The sequence below is a fragment of the Xyrauchen texanus genome, chromosome 16 (assembly GCF_025860055.1).
Source record: "Xyrauchen texanus isolate HMW12.3.18 chromosome 16, RBS_HiC_50CHRs, whole genome shotgun sequence".
NCBI lineage: Eukaryota > Metazoa > Chordata > Actinopteri > Cypriniformes > Catostomidae > Xyrauchen > Xyrauchen texanus.
The window spans coordinates 43,939,435-43,960,495 of record NC_068291.1 but is presented as its reverse complement, the minus strand read 5'-3'; the positions used below and the strand labels follow the sequence as shown (position 1 = coordinate 43,960,495).

Sequence of the window (21,061 nt, the reverse complement as noted above, 5' to 3'; positions counted from 1 at the left end):
TGTTTTAACACATAATATATATATATATATATATATATATATATATATATATATATATATATATATATATATATATATAATTATATTTATTTTATTTAAATTTTTTAATCATATTTTAATTGCAGTTTGTGTGTTTGTTTACTTTAGTTAATTCTCAAATAATTAATAATAATAATAAAGATTACCACAAAGTAATGCTCTGAATATATCAATCGGCTTATATTGTATTAATCAACACTATGTCTTCGTTATTCAACAAACTAAAATGCTGTAATTATGCATATTTTGGGTAAAATCTCAGGGGAACATTTTGTTCTGTAAATGTAGTAGTTTATTGTCCAGTCAAGGCATAGAAAATTGATCTTGAACACACAAAAAATACACTTACTACACACCAGAGTAGTACACATCAAATGCAATACATACCGTGTAATATGTTTAAAAATAAAAGGCAAAAAAACAACAACAACATTTATTTAGAAGGCACAAAAGATGTTTTTATAAATGAACATTGTGGTCTTTTGTATCATACAAAGTCGTCCTAATGGAAGAAGTTGAAAGTCCTGATTAAGAGGATGAGTTATGTCCATTATGATTGACAAGGCCTGTCATATTGTACATAATCATCATTTTGAATATTAGGCTACACGTGGACCTACATTACTATATGAGATACTGTTTGAATGGAGATATTGAGTCGATGCAATGGCGCCCTCTGTAGGTCAAGGGCCAGACTGCATTTTTGCACCATTTGAATGGAACGTCAGGAAGGAGTGGCCACTCGAAAAGCCATCCCAAACTAAAGTAACAAAATGAATATGTTCACGAGGGGCTCTTCTGCAAGACTGTTAGCCAAGGGTATTCCTACAGTAATGCCATGCTCCCTTCAGAGCGAGTAGGCCATGGGCATGACCACTTTCGACGATGAGCAATAGACATCAAATGTGCCACTAAAAACATACAATGTCTGTACACTCCAGCTTTATTGAGTCTCTCAAAGATTAGCTCTAAGAAATCATAAAAGACATAAAAAACAACTATGTACAAATTATAAGCATGTATATGTATTTTCATCACAATTCGGTCATATATGCCACAACACCCGTTTCCTAAAAAAGGCAGAACGTTTAAAAAGAAATTAATCCGTAACCTTCAAGCAGGTGTATTCTGAAGTACAAGTAAATGACCAGCCAGTCTACTCAAAACAAACATAATCCAACCAAGTGAAGAAATTATTTTAAATTAATTAAAGCATATACAGTATATATTCATATTTCACATATAAGCTATGGTACGATTTTGCGCCCTGATAACGTGCGGCGCTCGTTCAGATGGGCTTGGTGGTGCTGCTGTAGACCAGTTTCTCGTCCTCGTAGATGTGAGCGTTGTTAAATGCAGCGAGGTGATGTTTGCTTTGAAGTTTTTTCTTGCCCTTCATTAGGTAACATGCGATAACAACAAGCAGGGTGACTATGGCGACGCCCAGCAGTATGGTGATGATGATGGCAGCTGGTGACAGACGGGGAGACACACAAGTCATGATAAGTCAACACATTGTTGGTTGTACAAACAGATAGTTCCGCCCCCAACTCACACCACTGGTCGACAAATTTCGGGGAATGTTTTCATAGCACCACAGAGACACTGCATTTACATTTTTAGGAGATATAAAATCACTCCGTTTATTGACCTCTTCAACTCTACGGAACCGCCAGCGGATCCAACAGGGGGCGCTATGTCGTGAAAAAAACGTTACGATTAACGCTTAATATGTATACGTCTCTGAATACATAGGTCAGGAATATGTGGCATCGTTTGAAAGCTTAGAATCTTAACTTTTCACAGGTATCCATCCACATCTGCATTTGTTACTTAAAATAACAAAATAAGGCATGAAAACATTCAGGTCGCAAATCAGCGCCACCTAGAGGTCATGAAGTAGAAATATTAACATGAATATAAAAGTATAGCCCTTAAATAGACAAGTCATATATCAAATGAAAGCTCTCGTTCTCAGGAATATGACTGTATAGTTTATTTTGATGTACTAATGCAACAGTTTAAACGATTTTCAAAAGAATCACAAAGTGAAATGTGATATCGGTAAGTCATCAAATGCAAACGTCTCCATAATGCGGCGATAACTGCTGCTGTGAGCCCCAAATAGCAAAAAATGTAAAAAAATTAGCCATTTATTTTACTTGTCTGTGAGCTTGGATGGAGGGGAGGATCTCAGCTTTCTAATGACACCTAGTTTGAGCTTGTAGTCCACTCAGAGGCCGAGATATTCAATGAAATAATGAGGGTGTTGCTTGAACTGAACATTAGACTGAATGTCTATGGACGAGCACATCTGTGAGGGGTAAAATGTGTTAGAGCGCCCCCTACATTGTGAATGTGACAGAGAGAAAAAAAATTCTAGTGCTTTCTGAAATCTAGTGGAATAAAACGTGACTTTTTGGAGGGAGACGGGGTGAACAGAACCAGAATTGCATGCGTACAAGAGAAATCTATACATCATAAGATTTTAAACATATACAATATTATTTATGAACAATTGGAGTTGAAATATAAGAGTAAAAAAATGCAGACGGCAGCCAAAAAAGTCCCAGAGTTGAAGAGGTTAAGCTGTTATACAATGATGTTGTTTTTTCAGCTTAAAATCAACATTAGTGTAAAGTTCGGAAAGGAAAAACAAAACAAAATACAAAAAAAAGGCTTGTTTTGGCGAGCAGCATTACCTGTATCATTCTTGCCCTCTTGCTTGTCAAACTGTTCTTTTCTGGCAAACACATCAGTGTCTGGATAAATAAATATACAAACATGTTTTTAATAAACATATACAAAACAATGGTGCAGCTAAACAAATTTACAGCCTCAAATTTCTTATTGACAACACCTTACGAGTTAAAGAATGGAGGATGAAACCTGACAAAATAATAAAGTAAATACACAAATAAATACATGTCTAAAAATACACATATTCGTAAAATATATATAAATAATTAAATGTGCGAGGAGATATACAAATAATTAAATAAATAAAAGCATAGATCAATGCAAAAATAATACAATATAAAACATAAACAAATGGTTGGGGAAATGCAATATTTAAAGTTAATTTAAAATTCTACTTTTTTATATTTATTTATTTTTCCTTCGCGCAACATGCTAATGAATGTGATTTATGTATTTGTATATCTTCTCACACATTTAAATGTTCATATATTTATGCATTTAATTATTTGTATATTTCCTCGTACATTTAAATGTTTATATATTTATGCATTTAATTATTTGTATTAGAAGTAAACCGATATATCGGTTTTTATCTATTAATCGTTGCCGATAATTTTTTCGTCATTACAAAATAAGAGTCCCAGGTGTGTTTCAGGCTTGTTTATACTTAAAAGATAATAAGAAGATTTTTTAACATTATATAAATCAATTCGAAAAACTATCGGCCGATTAATCGGTTATTGGCATTCCCCAACAACTTAGTTATCGGTATCGGCAAACTCCACTATCGGTCCACCTCTAATATGAATATTTCCTCGTACATTTAATTGTTTATATATTTATGCATTTAATTATTTGTATTAGATGTAGACCGATATATCGGTTTTTATCTATTAATCGGTGCCGATAGTTGATATTTGGAACTATCAGTTATTGGCAAAAATGTGTCAATAGTTGCCGATAGTTTTTTCATCATGTAGTCATTTCAAAATAAGAGTCCCAGGTGTGTTTCAGGCTTGTTTATACTTAAAAGTCCCGCGTTATGCAACAAATCTTAATTTTTTCTGGTTATTTTTGGGATTTTGATTGATCAAAAAAACTGCATCTGGGATTTTATTCATTTTGGACTCTTACGTCTTTACCGGCGATAATAAATAAAGAAGATTTTTTAACATTATATAAATCAATTTTAAAAACTATCGGCCGATTAATCGGTTATTGGCATTCCCCACCAACTTAGTTATCGGTATCGGCAAACTCCACTATCGGTCCACCTCTAATATGAATATTTCCAGCAAATTTCATTGTTTATATATTTATGCATTTAATTATTTGTATTAAAAGTAAACCGATATATCGGTTTTTATCTATTAATCGGTGCTGATAGTTGATATTTGGAACTATCAGTTATCTGCAAAAATGTGTCAATAGTTGCCGATAGTTTTTTCATCATGTAGTCATTTCAAAATAAGAGTCCCCGATGTGTTTCAGGCATGTTTATACTTAAAAGTCCCGCGTTATGCAACAAATCTGAATTTTTTCTGGTCCATTTAATTGTTTATATATTTATGCACAAATATGTATTTATGTATTATTTTTGCAGCTGAAATTATCATCAAGTTAGCCAAAATAATTCATAAACACGCAAGGAGGTGTAGATCTTTCGGTTTTCAATTCTGTGGAGATCTGCGGCCGTTACGGGCCTCACTATGGGACAAACTGTATGCCAAGTAGTCAATGAACATAAAAAGCAAATAGTGAGACATTAAAAGGTGGCCAATAATTGAGCAAAGCTCACCCTTCACTGAACCGCATGACGTCATACACTGCTCCTCCGTTTTAAAGCGGTTTTCATTTCCGTTGCAACCACCAAAGTTAAACTGAACACAGCGGTGTTCATACGGATTATAGTACCAGTTAGTGAAACTGTCCCGACAGGGACCCGTTACTGGCGGCTCCACACAATGAGCTGTAAGAGAGAATTAATTACTCGTTAATACATGTTCATTAATACATTAAATCATCATTTTAAAAGAGATAAAGCAGTAAAATAATTCATCTTACATTGTAACAGAGCAAACTATACATCACCTTTAGATGTGTCTAGTGGAAGATCAATTAATCGCCCAAACTTCTTTTTCACTGAACAGAAACAGAGGAAAAACTGTTTGATCACTTGAGCATCATTTTATTATCCAGTAAAACCATTTTTAAGAGAACACTTACTGTAAATATTGGATAAAATTATGACTACATAACAACAATATAAGCCGGTTCTCGCCGCCTCCTTTCCATTAATCCCATTACACTGGTGCCGAGACCCGGGAAGGAGGAGGGATGCACCGTAGTAGAGCCCTCGCCACTACCGTCCACCCCAACGGAGCAGCCGCGGCCATCCGCCGGGGGACGGAGGAGCCCGGTCGTCTAGAAGCGGAGGATCGGCCGACGACCGTGAAGAGAGAAGGGGCTCCTAGCAGACCGCCAGGAGCAGTCAGGGCCGCTGCCGGGGCGGAGACCCCTACCAGCCGCTAAACGCGGCGGGATCAAGAGAGACCGCCGATCGCGAGCCGGTAGGGGCTCCCGGCCGACCGCCTGGAGTGGGAGAACTGCTGCCAGGGGTGGGGAGACCCCTTGTGTTCCCCGAGAACGCGGCGGGGCGTTCCGTCCGCCAGGGGCCGGAAGACTGCCTCCGATCCGTCCAGGGAGGCGTGGCTGCCATCCGTTAGAGGGTGGAGGAGTGGCCGAGAAACAAGCTGTGGTGTATCGGAGAACTGGCGAGTAAGTGTTTTTTTTCCCCTCTCTCTCTCTCTTTCCTCTCTCTCTCTCCTCACGCTCTCTCTCTCTCTCTCTCTCTCTCTCTCTCCTCACGCTCTCTCTCTTCTCTCTCTCTCTCTCTCTCCTCTCTCTCTCTCTCTCTCTCTCTCTCTCTCTCTCTCTCTCTGTACCACTGCCGCTCCGCGTTGGCCTTTTCCCCTCTCTTTTGTTGGGGGTTCTACACTGTTACAGGAAGTACCCCCTATTTTAATCATTATTGTTTCCCTCCAGATTCAGGAAGACAGGGATGACCTGCCGGCAGATGGGGCGTAAGGCACGACCTCCCCCAGAGAAGGGGGGTTGTACGTTATACCGGGGGCTACCTGGCCTAAGGGGACGAGGGAAGACTGTGGCAGGGCGGAGGGCGGGATCAGGTCGTGATTTTACACACCCGGTCCCTTATCAGGCTAATCAAGCCTCCGAGAGGGATAAAGTCCGACTGCGGAACTTGGTGCGCCAGAGAGAGAGAGACCGTTTACGGGCAGCTAAACTATTAAAACTATTATTTACTCGTGCACCTTAAATTAGATTTCACTATGCACATTCGTGAAGTTGCATCCTTCCGCTAGAACAAGGCTTTTCAAACTGGTGTCCGTGGAAAATGTCAAATAGGGAAGTGTGTAACAACAAATATATAGTGGATGTTCTCACAGTTGTAGCACTCTGCGTCCTCGTCCGAACCATCGGTACACTGCGCTACTCCATCACATTCAAACTCCTTTTCGATGCAGCAGTTATTAGAACACTGGAACTGATCTGGACCGCACGTCTCGTCACACTGTTCACCTGTGCACGTCACAAACACGGAGAAAAACTAAACATAGCAGAAAAGATCTTTCCTAAATCAAAAACTGAATCCTAAATAAAATATGAGCATATGTTGCACTCAAGAACGTACCGTGATCATGGATCTCCCCAAATCTTCCAGGTGGGTGTGGGTTTATAACTGCAAGAGTAAACACATATTCCTGATAAAACATCAAACATCAGCAATGATACCTTCTATTATTATATTATATTTCTGTTTCCGATTCAATTAAGGAATATTTTAGTGCTTAAGGAAAAAATATTTGGAAAGAAGAAATGCAATTCTTATTGCGTTTACTGCAATTACAGGCTTTATTATATATATATATAGATAACAATCATTCAATCATACTTTCTTTATTTCCAGCCAGCCTAAAGTCGGACTTTTCATTCACTAAAAAGAATTGGCTCATAAGAGTCATTTGTTTGGGAATCGGACTACACTGGTCAAGCTGTATGTCTCATGCTATAGATTCAAAGAATTGGTTCATAAGAGTCATTTGTTTGGGAATCGGACTGCACTGGTCAAGCTGTATGTCTCATGCTGTAGATTCAAAGAATCGGCTCATAAGAGTCATTTGTTTGGGAATCGGACTGCACTGGTCAAGCTGTATGTCTCATGCTGTAGATTCAAAGAATCGGCTCATAAGAGTCATTTGTTTGGGAATCGGACTACACTGGTCAAGCTGTATGTCTCATGCTATAGATTCAAAGAATCGGCTCATAAGAGTCATTTGTTTGGGAATCGGACTGCACTGGTCAAGCTGTATGTCTCATACTGTAGATTCAAAAGAATCGGTTCATAAGAGTCATTTGTTTGGGAATCGGACTGCACTGGTCAAGCTGTACGTCTCATGCTGTAGATTCAAAAGAACCGGCTCATAAGAGTCATTTGTTCGGGAATCGGACTACACTGGTCATGCTATAGATTCAAAGAATCGGTTCATAAGAGTCATTTGTTTGGGAATCGGACTGCACTGGTCCCGCTGTGTGTCTCATGCTGTAGATTCAAAGAATCGGTTCATAAGAGTCATTTGTTTGGGAATCGGACTGCACTGGTCCCGCTGTGTGTCTCATGCTGTAGATTCAAAGAATCGGTTCATAAGAGTCATTTGTTTGGGAATCGGACTACACTGGTCAAGCTGTATGTCTCATGCTATAGATTCAAAGAATCGGCTCATAAGAGTCATTTGTTTGGGAATCGGACTACACTGGTCAAGCTGTATGTCTCATGCTATAGATTCAAAGAATCGGTTCATAAGAGTCATTTGTTTGGGAATCGGACTGCACTGGTCCCGCTGTGTGTCTCATGCTGTAGATTCAAAGAATCGGTTCATAAGAGTCATTTGTTTGGGAATCGGACTGCACTGGTCAAGCTGCATGTCTCATGCTATAGATTCAAAGAATCGGCTCATAAGAGTCATCTGTTTGGGAATCGGACTGCACTGGTCAAGCTGTACGTCTCATGCAGTAGATTCAAAAGAATCGGTTCATAAGAGTCATTTGTTTGGGAATCGGACTGCACTGGTCAAGCTGTACGTCTCATACTGTAGATTCAAAAGAACCGGCTCATAAGAGTCATTTGTTTGGGAATCGGACTACACTGGTCAAGCTGTATGTCTCATACTGTAGATTCAAAAGAATCGGTTCATAAGAGTCATTTGTTTGGGAATCGGACTGCACTGGTCAAGCTGCATGTCTCATGCTGTAGATTCAAAAGAATCGGTTCATAAGAGTCATTTGTTTGGAAATCGGACTACACTGGTCAAGCTGTATGTCTCATACTGTAGATTCAAAAGAACCGGCTCATAAGAGTCATTTGTTCGGGAATCGGACTATACTGATCAAGCTGTGTGTCTCATACTGTAGATTCAAAAGAATCGGTTCATAAGAGTCATTTGTTCGGGAATCGGACTGCACTGGTCCCGCTGTATGTCTCATGCTGTAGATTCAAAAGAATCGGTTCATAAGAGTCATTTGTTTGGGAATCGGACTGCACTGGTCGAGCTGTATGTCTCATGCTTTAGATTCAAAAGAATCGGCTCATAAGAGTCATTTGTTTGGGAATCGGACTGCACTGGTCCCGCTGTATGTCTCATGCTGTAGATTCAAAAGAATCGGTTCATAAGAGTCATTTGTTTGGGAATCGGACTGCACTGGTCGAGCTGTATGTCTCATGCTGTAGATTCAAAAGAATCGGCTCATAAGAGTCATTTGTTTGGGAATCGGACTACACTGGTCGAGCTGTATATCTCATGCTGTAGATTCAAAAGAATCGGTTCATAAGAGTCATTTGTTCGGGAATTGTGCTACACTGGTCAAGCTGTATGTCTCATACTGTAGATTCAAAAGAATCGGCTCATAAGAGTCATTTGTTTGGGAATCGGACTACACTGGTCAAGCTGTGTGTCTCATACTGTAGATTCAAAAGAATCGGCTCATAAGAGTCATTTGTTTGGGAATCGGACTACACTGGTCGAGCTGTATATCTCATGCTGTAGATTCAAAAGAATCAGTTCATAAGAGTCATTTGTTTGGGAATCGGACTGCACTGGTGGAGCTGTATGTCTCATGCTGTAGATTGAAAAGAATCGGTTCATAAGAGTCATTTGTTTGGGAATCGGACTACACTGGTCGAGCTGTATGTCTCATGCTGTAGATTCAAAAGAATCGGTTCATAAGAGTCATTTGTTTGGGAATCGGACTGCACTGGTGGAGCTGTATGTCTCATGCTGTAGACTGAAAAGAATCGGTTCATAAGAGTCATTTGTTTGGGAATCGGACTACACTGGTCGAGCTGTATGTCTCATGCTGTAGATTCAAAAGAATCGGTTCATAAGAGTCATTTGTTTGAGAATCAGACTACACTGGTCGAGCTGTATATCTCATGCTGTAGATTCAAAAGAATCGGTTCATAAGAGTCATTTGTTTGGGAATCGAAACTACACTGGTCAAGCTGTATGTCTCATGCTGTAGATTCAAAAGAATCGGCTCATAAGAGTCATTTGTTTGGGAATCGGACTACACTGGTCGAGCTGTATATCTCATGCTGTAGATTCAAAAGAATCGGTTCATAAGAGTCATTTGTTCGGGAATTGTGCTACACTGGTCCCGCTGTATATCTCATGCTGTAGATTCAAAAGAATCGGCTCATAAGAGTCATTTGTTTGGGAATTGGACTGCACCGGTCAAGCTGTGTGTCTCATGCTGTAGATTCAAAAGAATCGGCTCATAAGAGTCATTTGTTTGGGAATTGGACTGCACCGGTCAAGCTGTGTGTCTCATGCTGTAGATTCAAAAGAATCGGCTCATAAGAATCATTTCTTCATGAATAGGACAGAGAGGGACTGCCTTGAATTTATATATATCTGACATCATGAATAACACAAATAATTTTCCCTTTTGTAACACTCGTAGTTGGAAATAACAATAATAAACATTAGAATATATGAACCACATTTAAAAAAAAAAAATAATAATTCTCCCAATTTGGAATGCCCAATTCCCACTACTTTGTAGGTACTCGTGGTGGCGCGGTTACTCACCTCCGCGTCTGAGACCGTCAATCGGCGCATCTGATCACGTGACTCGTTGTGCATGACACCATGGAGACTCACAGCATGTGGAGGCTCATGCTACACTCCACGATCCACACACAACTCGCCACACGCCCCATTGAGAGAACCACTAATCACCACCACGAGGAGGTTACCCCATGTGACTCTACCCTCCCTAGCAACCGGGCCAATTTGGTTGCTAAGGAGACCTGCCTGGAGTCACTCAGCACACCCTGGATTTAAACTCACGACTCCAGGGGTGATAGTCAGCGTCAATACTCGCTGAGATACCCAGACCCCTACATGAACCACAACTGATAGTTTTCAATAGGTTTCCATTCACAAGTTCAATACCTGAAACTTTGTCACAAGCGTTTTGGCACTCGTTGAGCGTCAGATAGTTATTGAGGTTCGGTTTGCAGCCTCCAAATTTGAAGTCCTCGCATTTCTCAGTGATGGCATTGTAATGCCAGCGCATGAAAGACCCTCGGCATGGACCCTCTTTCTTCGGCACCAGACAGTGATCTGACGGGAGAAGCAAAAATCGTTAGTCTTGTTTGTGACACTTTTACAAAACAGTAAAGATGTAACAGAGACAGTGTACGTTGAATGTTAAAAGCACATGACATTAACATTAAAACAAGGCAATTATTGTTGGCGGAAAGTCTGGAAAGTATTAATGACTGGCAATTACTTAAACAGTTCACTAACAAGAGAGGTTTAAGTCTTGATTTATGAGTCAATAAAAAGGAAATTGTGCATAAGGAGATCTTTGTGTCTTTGTGAATGTAAACAAAGACATTTTAGGTCAGTGTTTGTACTTAAAAAAATAGGAGTGATGATTAGTTACTTTGAAAGTCTTGTGAAAATATCTCACCGGAGCTGCTTTTACAAACACTCAATGACAGGAATGTGCTCATTATCTGTGAAACTCAAGCCGCAAAACCAGTCACACCAGTTTCACAAACACAGCCGCACAAGTGACCTCCTGTTTCTACTGAAACTAATCAGGCACAGACAGCAATGACATGGTGATCTGACAGTCCAGACAAAGCAAAGAATATTCAGTACTGATGCACATACAGGAAGGGAAAAAGGTCTGCAAGACTGATAAATCCAAGTCAATGTTTAATCCATGTTTTCCAACAAAGAAAAAACATATTTGTTTATGTTTAGTAATCATTAACCTTCATGAGAAAGGTCAATATCAGTGTTTCCAACCACTGTGCCATGCAAGTGAGTGATATTCATACGATTAAATGGTCATCACATGACTCGCATCAGCGCTGCAGAATACATTGAAGTCTATGAAGCGAGTGATATTTATACGATTAAATGGTCATCACATGACTCACGTCAGCACTGCAGAATACACTGAAGTCTATGAAGTGAGGGATATTTATACGAGTAAAGGGTCATCACATGACTCGCGTCAGCACTGCAGAATACACTGAAGTCTATGAAGTGAGGGATATTTATACGAGTAAAGGGTCATCACATGACTCGCGTCAGCGCTGCAGAATACACTGAAGTCTATGAAGCGAGTGATATTTATACGATTAAATGGTCATCACATGACTCGCGTCAGCGCTGCAGAATACATTGAAGTCTATGAAGCGAGTGATATTTATACGATTAAATGGTCATCACATGACTCACGTCAGCACTGCAGAATACATTGAAGTCTATGAAGTGAGGGATATTTATACGAGTAAAGGGTCATCACATGACTCGCGTCAGCACTGCAGAATACACTGAAGTCTATGAAGAGAGTGATATTTATACGAGTAAAGGGTCATCACATGACTCACGTCAGCACTGCAGAATACACTGAAGTCTATGAAGTGAGTGATATTTATACGAGTAAAGGGTCATCACATGACTCGCGTCAGAGCTGCAGAATACATTGAAGTCTATGAAGTGAGGGATATTTATACGAGTAAAGGGTCATCACATGACTCGCGTCAGCACTGCAGAATACATTGAAGTCTATGAAGTGAGGGATATTTATACGAGTAAAGGGTCATCACATGACTCGTGTCAGCGCTGCAGAATACATTGAAGTCTATGAAGTGAGTGATATTTGTACGTGTAAAGGGTCATCACATGACTCGTCTCAGCGCTGCAGAATACATTGAAGTCTATGAAGTGATGTCACACCAAAGTGTTTTTCACACACACGTTTTTGCTTCACCAATAATGTCTTTGAGATACTAAGAAACAAGAAATATTTAAAAACTGTCCAAATTTGTGGAGCCATTCAATGTCTCATAATTTATTTTAATTACAAATTACCTTATCATTTAGGAATATCAGAGACCCCAGTTATTGAACTCATTTTAATTAAAAGGATTTATTAACCATCACATAGGTGTGATGCTACTCCACGAGGCCAAGTTATTAACGTCACATAGGTGTGATACTACTGCACGAGGCCCAGTTATTAACCGTCACATATGTGTGATGCTACTCCACGAGGCCCAGTTATTAACCGTCACATATGTGTGATGCTACTCCACGAGGCCCAGTTATTAACCGTCACATATGTGTGATACTACTGCACGAGGCCCAGTTATTAACCGTCACATATGTGTGATGCTACTCCACGAGGCCCAGTTATTAACCGTCACATATGTGTGATACTACTGCACGAGGCCCAGTTATTAACCATTACATATGTGTGATGCTACTCCACGAAGCCCAGTTATTAACCATTACATATGTGTGATGCTACTCCACGAGGCCCAGTTATTAACCGTCACATATGTGTGATGCTACTCCACAAGGCCCAGTTATTAACCGTCACATATGTGTGATACTACTGCACGAGGCCCAGTTATTAACCATCACATATGTGTGATGCTACTCCACAAGGCCCAGTTATTAACCGTCACATATGTGTGATACTACTGCACGAGGCCCAGTTATTAACCGTCACATATGTGTGATGCTACTCCACGAGGCCCAGTTATTAACCATTACATATGTGTGATGCTACTCCACGAGGCCCAGTTATTAACCATTACATATGTGTGATGCTACTCCGCGGGCCCAGTTATTAACCGTCACATATGTGTGATGCTACTCCGCGGGGCCCAGTTATTACCCGTCACATATGTGTGATGCTACTCCGCGGGGCCCAATTATTACCCGTCACATATGTGTGATGCTACTCCGCGGGGCCCAGTTATTAACCGTCACATATGTGTGTTGCTACTCCACGAGGCCCAGTTATTAACCGTCACATATGTGTGATGCTACTCCACGAGGCCCAGTTATTAACCGTCACATATGTGTGATGCTACTCCACGAGGCCCAGTTATTAACCGTCACATATGTGTGATGCTACTCCACGAGGCCCAGTTATTAACCTTCACATATGTGTGATGCTACTCCACGAGGCCCAGTTATTAACCGTCACATATGTGTGATGTTACTCCACGAGGCCCAGTTATTAACCGTCACATATGTGTGATGCTACTCCACGAGGCCCAGTTATTAACCGTCACATATGTGTGATGCTACTCCACGAGGCCCAGTTATTAACCGTCACATATGTGTGTTGCTACTCCACGAGGCCCAGTTATTAACCGTCACATATGTGTGATGCTACTCCACGAAGCCCAGTTATTAACCGTCACATATGTGTGATGCTACTCCACGAGGCCCAGTTATTAACTGTCACATATGTGTGGTGCTACTCCACGAGGCCCAGTTATTAACTGTCACATATGTGTGATGCTACTCCACGAGGCCCAGTTATTAACTGTCACATATGTGTGATGCTACTCCATGAGGCCCAGTTATTAACTGTCACATATGTGTGATGCTACTCCATGAGGCCCAGTTATTAACTGTCACATATGTGTGATGCTACTCCATGAGGCCCAGTTATTAACTGTCACATATGTGTGATGCTACTCCACGAGGCCCAGTTATTAACTGTCACATATGTGTGATGCTACTCCACGAGGCCCAGTTATTAACTGTCACATATGTGTGATGCTACTCCACGAGGCCCAGTTATTAACTGTCACATATGTGTGGTGCTACTCCACGACCTCGCGTACACATTGGTGGATGTAGTATTTTGGCTTCGCTATATGTGTGTATAAGTGCATTCGCTCCTATAATCTGACCAAAAGTTCAGTTTCATGCTGCAGATGATGTTTGGATCACTCAACATGTTTGACACACATGGGACGATGATCATCAGTTCATAGATTCACCATTTATAATGCAACATTTTATTTTAACATGACTGACAGTGATTGGATGATGCTGGACGTTACATTGAATCTGAATTAATTATGCTAATTTATTATGTAATGTCTGTAACGTCTCAAAAACATCATAATCAACACTCCTCAAAACATAAACAATTTGATTAAAAAACAAAACGTACTTTCTATAGCTTAGAGTTATTTAAAATGTCACAATTTAGTCCCGCTGTCCACATATGAGGACATACATGTCTAGAATGTATTTTTTGTATGTTTATTAGATGCTACTAATTACAAATCAAAAATAGAAATGGAAAATGCACACAGAAGTCACGCTCAGGTGTCAGGAGGTTTATGTGGCAATGAAGAAAAGTGGTTTCGGTCTAGATGCGTCAGTTTAAAGTCAACAAAAATAGAAGTTTGCAACCCATTTTACTTTAAATTTAGGGCAGAAATATTATTATAACTTTTTTGTAATTCAGCATGAAGAATTCCAACCCTAATGATCTGCTGAACTATGTTGTGTGTTTATGTACTCACGCAGTGACTGTTCTGGAGTCAGAGCTAACACTGAAACTTCGGCCGAGCCCGTCTGTCCTCCATCATCTGTGACAGTGAGTCTGAACTTATACATCCCAGGAGAAAGATCGGAGATCATCACTGCATCCTCAAAATGGGTTTTCTGAGAAAATAATTAACAGTTAAGAGACTTTAGATTTTAATGTTGGTTCACATGGTTCATCAATTTATATTACTGGTCCTGTATCATACTTCAAAGTTTCATTCTGTGTCATTTGAGTCATCATTGAGTCTGTAACATGTATTTGGCGCCATCTCCTGGTGGCCATATGTAACATTGTGCTTCATGTGGATTATCTAATGATCTATACATCTGATTATCTTGTGTTTGGACTCGTTTTGAAAAATAATCACCTCCTCTAATTAACGGTAATGTTCTGCTTATTTTTTTGTGAAGAAATGTCTCCATGTGTCCAAAAGCCTCTTCAAACAAATAAAACATAATAATTGTACATAAGAACTAATTACACATGCAAACACAACAATGACTAAAGGTTTGCATAGCATGCAGACATGATTTTAGTCATGAGATTTCACAGAATGAGTTTCATTCTGTGTCATTTGAGTCATCATTGAGTCTGTGTCGTGTATTTGGCGCCATCTCCTGGTGGCCATATGTAACATTGTGCTTCATGTGGATTATATAATGATCTATACATCTGATTATCTTGTGTGTGGACTCGTTTTAAAGATAATCACCTCCTCTAAATAATGATATGTGATGTTTTATGTTACATTTATACTTCCTGAAGTTATAATAAAAAATGAGGCATATAAGCAACGCCAACCTAATTGTCAAAGACATATATTTAGCTGTTACTCGCTATATTTTTGTATGTGAGTAAAACAAATAGGCTGGTTGTATTTTACTCTTTGAGAGCTTTCCAACAACATATGACACATGGATATTTGATCAGCAAATTTCAAAGCACATGTTCAGATTTGTTCATAATGCCTACATGAATTGGAAAGTCAAGCTTCTAAGCTTTCAAACGACACCTATTGTGTGTTAGTCAAGACAATCAGTCAGTAACCACACAGCTTGATTTAAGAGACACAGGTCATCATTAAATAAACAGTAACAGATCCAAAGACCGTTTACACTGTGTTCTGTTGTCTAATGTTGTACATCAGGTTTGTGAGACTTCAACAGTTCTTATTTAATTTAGAGTTGGACATTCATTACTTGCACATCAGTATAAGATTACTGTTATACCGGATGAAGAACCGGTTCTCGGTTCCCAAACCTACTCACCGACATGACAACTGACAGATCCCCGGACACCTGCACCCACTCATATTTTACGATCTTTTTATCATCCGTGCTCTCGATGCCGTTAAGGGTGACTTCATCGTGAGGTTGAACGACTCTGTCTTGACCAGCCACAGCGACCGGTGGTTTGTCCTCCTCATCTGACAGGAAATCAAAACGTTATGCAATAGAAAACAATAACTGTGGGGATTGCACAGAACGTGATAGAGATGAAGCAAGCCGCAGCGCGTGAGAACATAATGCAAGATGGATCTTGCATGTGGGAGATCAGCTGATACAAGTGAGATGACATGAATGACATTTATACTAAATGAGACTCTACACAGTTGGGATGTTCTACTCTAGTGCACTCTTTAAATTTGACAAACATAACTCTCAGCAGATTAACACGAGTTAAAAAGCACACTCTTTAAAGCTATGGAAACCGATGGAGTGCGTACTCCAGGTAAGGAAGGAGGTATTGCCCCAAGTGAAGGAGTTCAAGTACCTCGGGGTCTTGTTCAAGAGTGAGGGGACTATGGAGCGGAGATTCGGGGCAGCGGGGGCGGTATTGCACTCGCTCTATCGCACCGTTGTCACGAAAAGAGAGCTGAGCCGGAAGGCAAAGCTCTCGATCTACCCGTCCATTTTTGTTCCTACCCTCACCTATGGTCATGAAGGCTGGGTCATGACCGAAAGAACTAGGTCGCGAGTACAAGCGGCCGAAATGGGCTTCCTCAGAAGGGTGGCGGGCTTCTCCCTTAGAGACAGGGTGAGGAGCTCAGTCATCCATGAGGAGCTCGGAGTAGAGCCGCTGCTCCTTTGTGTCGAAAGGAGTCAGTTGAGGTGATTTGGGCATCTGGTAAGGATGCCCCCTGGACGCCTCCCTAGGGAGGTGTTTCAGGCACGTCCAGCTGGGAGGAGGCCTCGGGGAAGACCCAGGATTAGGTGGAGAGATTACATCTCCACACTGGCCTGGGAACGCCTCGGGGTCCCCCAGTCAGAACTGGTTAATGTTTTTCTCTGAAGAGAAAGATCCACCAATCAGAGAATCGAGTCAAACAAAGTGCGCCAAAAGAGCTCTGCAGCAACAGCCCACTCCAATGATGCACTGTGATCCCCTTTTTCTCCCCAATTTGGAACGGCCAATTCCCAATGCTCTCCAAGTCCTCACGGCGGCGTAGTGACTCGCCTCAATCCGGGTGGCGGAGACCGTCAATCCGCGCATCTTATCACATGACTTGTTGAGCGTGTTATCGTGGAGACGTAGCGCACGTGGAGGCTTCCCGCTATTCTCCGCAGCATCCACACACAACTCACCACGCGCCCCACCGAGAGCGAGAACCACGAGGAGGTTACCCCATGTGACTCTACCCTCCCTAGCAACCGGGCCAATTTGGTTGCTAAGGAGACCTGAGCTTTTCTTCACTCTTAAAACTACGTATATATATATATCTGTATATTTTGCAATAAACTTAAAATAGCCTATGTTGTTTCTATGGTTACAAATCAACAACTTTCACAAGCCCCAGCCAAACGTCCAGTTTCAACGGGAAATGGGCGTATGTCAACACTGAAGAGAAAACTGCACTTTCAAGCCCTTTCATTGTCACCCCTCATTTGAAATCAATCCTACGGTGGTAAACAAAACCAGCCGAAATCTAGTACAAATGACACACTTCTAGCAGGTCTGGACACGCACAAGTGTTTCCTCCAAACAGGTCACATAGTTTCAAAATACACTCAATCACAAAACGTAATAAACATCACATACAGAAAGCCTGAATCAAGTCATTTATAATTGAACTTCACTGCAGAAAACTCTCTACAGTAACATGTGTCTAGAGACATTCAATTAGGATTCATTTCCTTACCTGAAACCGGTTTCTCAAGGTAATCTTTGAACACAGAGGTCAACATGTAGTTGTTGAAGCCATTCTTCCTGACAAAGTGACACACTTTCTTCTGTTTGTAGAGACAGTTGAAGATGAAGCAGGAGCTGATGGTTTTGGGTTCCTCTCCATCCTCCATCAGGGCCAGATTACAGTTTGGATCTTTACAGCAGGCCTGAACGCAGTCTTCAGCCCGCGACACCTTCGGAGAACCCAGAAATGTGGCCCCATCCTTCACAGATTCATCCATGTTTAACACAAAATCTGCTTTTCCACGGCTGAATTTATCCAGACACCCTTTCCCATCTTCACTCTGACCCGCCGATGGACCCACGAGAAGAGGGACGATCAGAACCACGGCAGTCCAGAAGAACCAGAGCCGAACACGAGTCATTCTCCACTGAACAAAACTTCCAGTAAAATCCCTTTAAATAAATTATAATATGCGTCACTCAATCTGTTCAAATGTCAAACTTTAAACACCTAACAAAGTGTTTATTTTCAAAAGACCAACAAATAAAACCTACAATAAATCATCTTTATAAATGCCTCAACAGCAACCAGTATTTACATTATTAAGCAGCCTTATATCTATATGACATATTACCTATTATATATGCATAAAGCCATAAAACGAGTCATTGAAAAAGCTCTCAAGGCCAAACTGTAAAATGGCAAAAGTTTAAACACTTATATATATATATATATATATATATATATATATATATATATATATATATATAAAATGTATGTATTTTTTATTTATATTTTGGACCATTTTTAACATTTACGCAATTTCATAAAAAAAACGTATTTTTTTATTTTTATTAAATTGATACAAATATATAAATGAATAAAATTGTTATTTATTTGGTTAAGGATTTCTCAATTCAGTTTAATTACATTTATTTTTAAATATAAATGCGTAAATGCATTAAAATATGTGTATACGTATATTACAGGCAAATGATCCATGCATTAATTATTTAGACATATGACTAAAATATTATTTCCAAAACAACAACAACAACAACAACAACAACAACAACAACAACAACAACAGTCTAATATGACTTCAGACATGTCATGAGGAACAGTGGTAATATTTACACTAAAGCTTTCACCTAATCGACCAGTAAATATCGAAACTTTAGTGTCTCAGTATCTGATTTCATCTCACTATAAAGAAAATAAACATTAAAGGCTGTCGGACAAAGTAGACTTTTGTCTGTTCGACCGTAAAAACATCATTTTCACAGGATTATTTGAATCTCTCACCTGTTAATCGGAAATGCGTGTGTTTCTCTCCTCATCACATCTGTTATTCCTCATTTAAAGAAGTAAAACCGTCAGTTTAATCCAGTGTTTTGGGTGAAATGTGTCGCTCGCTGTTTATTGAAGGACTCCGAGAAAAAAGCGACGCTTCCGGAGATTCAGGTGTGTCCCGATACCTGCACGGGACAGGCGAAATCTAATACGTCACACTCCAGACTCCGCCCCTTATATTAAAAAACTGCATACTGACACTCTCAATACAGTAGATTATTATTTACATCTATCTATCTATCTATCTATCTATCTATCTATCTATCTATCTATCTATCTATCTATCTATCTATCTATCTATCTATCTATCTGTCTGTCTGTCTATCTGTCTAAATATATGTCTGTCTGACTTTCTGTCTGTCTGTCTGTCTATCTATCTATCTAAATGTCTGTCTGTCTAACTGTCTATCTGTCTGTCTCTCTATCTATCGGTCTGTCTGTTTACCTGTCTGTCTGTCTGTCTGTCTATCTATCTATCTAAATGTCTGTCTGTCTGTCTCTCTATCTGTCTGTCTGTCTGTCTATCTATCTCTCTGTCTGTCTAACTGTCTATCTGTCTGTCTATCTATCTAAATGTCTGTCTGTCTGTCTCTCTATCTGTCTGTCTGTCTGTCTGTCTTGCTGTCTGTCTGTCTAACTGTCTATCTGTCTGTCTGTCTCTCTATCTATCTGTCTGTCTGTCTGCCTGTCTGTCTGTCTGTCTGTCTGTCTGCCTGTCTGTCTATTTATCTATATATCTATCTATATCTAACTGTTTATATATAATGGATGGTGCATTATTTGCCACAAAGTGAAATTATTATAGATGTCTTGTTTCACTTACTCAAACTGCAATGCTCTTGTCCATTATGGAAATCTTTTACTCAGGGTTCGAATTATGATTTCATCTTTCTGGGGGTCTCTTAAAAAAAAAAAAAAAGTAGCCTATAAGCAGGCGTGGTGTGTGTGATAAATAATTGCTTAACACTGCACTTGATTCTTTTGATTTCAATGTTTATTAATACAGGAGTAGAGAAACGAGTAGACTGTCCTCTGATGATGTTTTTTGTTTTTTTGAAATAAACCCGAATTTTGCCAAAGTTGTACCGGATGTTGGTAGCGGTCTTTTTATTTTTGGTGGCATGGTTGCTGGTTCTGAACTTTACACTATTTCTAAAATATTCTAACTGATCCCCCAGCGTGAGTTATTCTAGGTGACCGTTATTTAGAACCTGTCACTTTAATGTTTCCATGGTGACGCATCATTGCTTGTCACGTTACACAGCGCAACCACGACACAGCGCTGAATGAATGATGATCTGCTTTTATGTCATTTTTCCTTTTTTATACAAAATATTCACAAATGTATTAGCTATAACATGAAACACTGATATTCCGATTGTCAAATATGTGCAAGTGGATGTGTTTTGTTGTTTAAACGCCTTTATAACGATCGCGTTAAGTTAGTTGAGCTGTATGTGCGATGGGCGGCGCCATGTTATTTTACAACACGTCAATTCCTCAACTTCTCACGAAATACATGAAAGTATTGTATAATTTCTTTAATTTGCAATAAAAAAAAAATAAAATAAAAAAAAAAAAAAAAAAAGTGGCCGGTGAACTGGGAGAAGAATAGAGTAAAATGTAAAGCTACTTACACAATGTGTATCTGATATGAAAACGTGTCTTATTGTAACGTAACGTTAATGGAAAGGATATTATTGCCGCTTCCCTAGACATCAGTGTGTATTTTACAAACTCAAAATATTTTTTTGCTAGTACTTATGTGTATTTAAATGTCTGAAACCTAAAATAAACATTATGTGGTTGAAAACACAGAACAGTTGATCTGTCTATGGTTGTGATACATGACAGCAGCACTGAGCGCGTCTG

At 39.8% G+C, this 21,061-nt stretch overlaps 1 protein-coding gene across 1 annotated transcript; it reads right to left on the bottom strand.

The window, feature by feature from the left end:
* Positions 1-318: 318 nt before the first annotated feature.
* On the bottom strand, positions 319-19,295 carry spint1a (serine peptidase inhibitor, Kunitz type 1 a). The gene is made up of 11 exons (XM_052146120.1): positions 19,142-19,295; positions 17,846-18,288; positions 15,975-16,132; positions 14,681-14,822; positions 10,272-10,442; positions 6,452-6,499; positions 6,205-6,339; positions 4,831-4,881; positions 4,538-4,708; positions 2,742-2,801; positions 319-1,509 (listed from the first exon to the last, which is right to left on the bottom strand). The coding sequence occupies exons 1-11, from the start codon at positions 19,174-19,176 to the stop codon at positions 1,328-1,330; spliced, it is 1,596 nt and encodes a 531-aa protein (XP_052002080.1). The 5' UTR covers positions 19,177-19,295; the 3' UTR covers positions 319-1,327.
* Between the last annotated feature and the right edge of the window lie 1,766 nt (positions 19,296-21,061).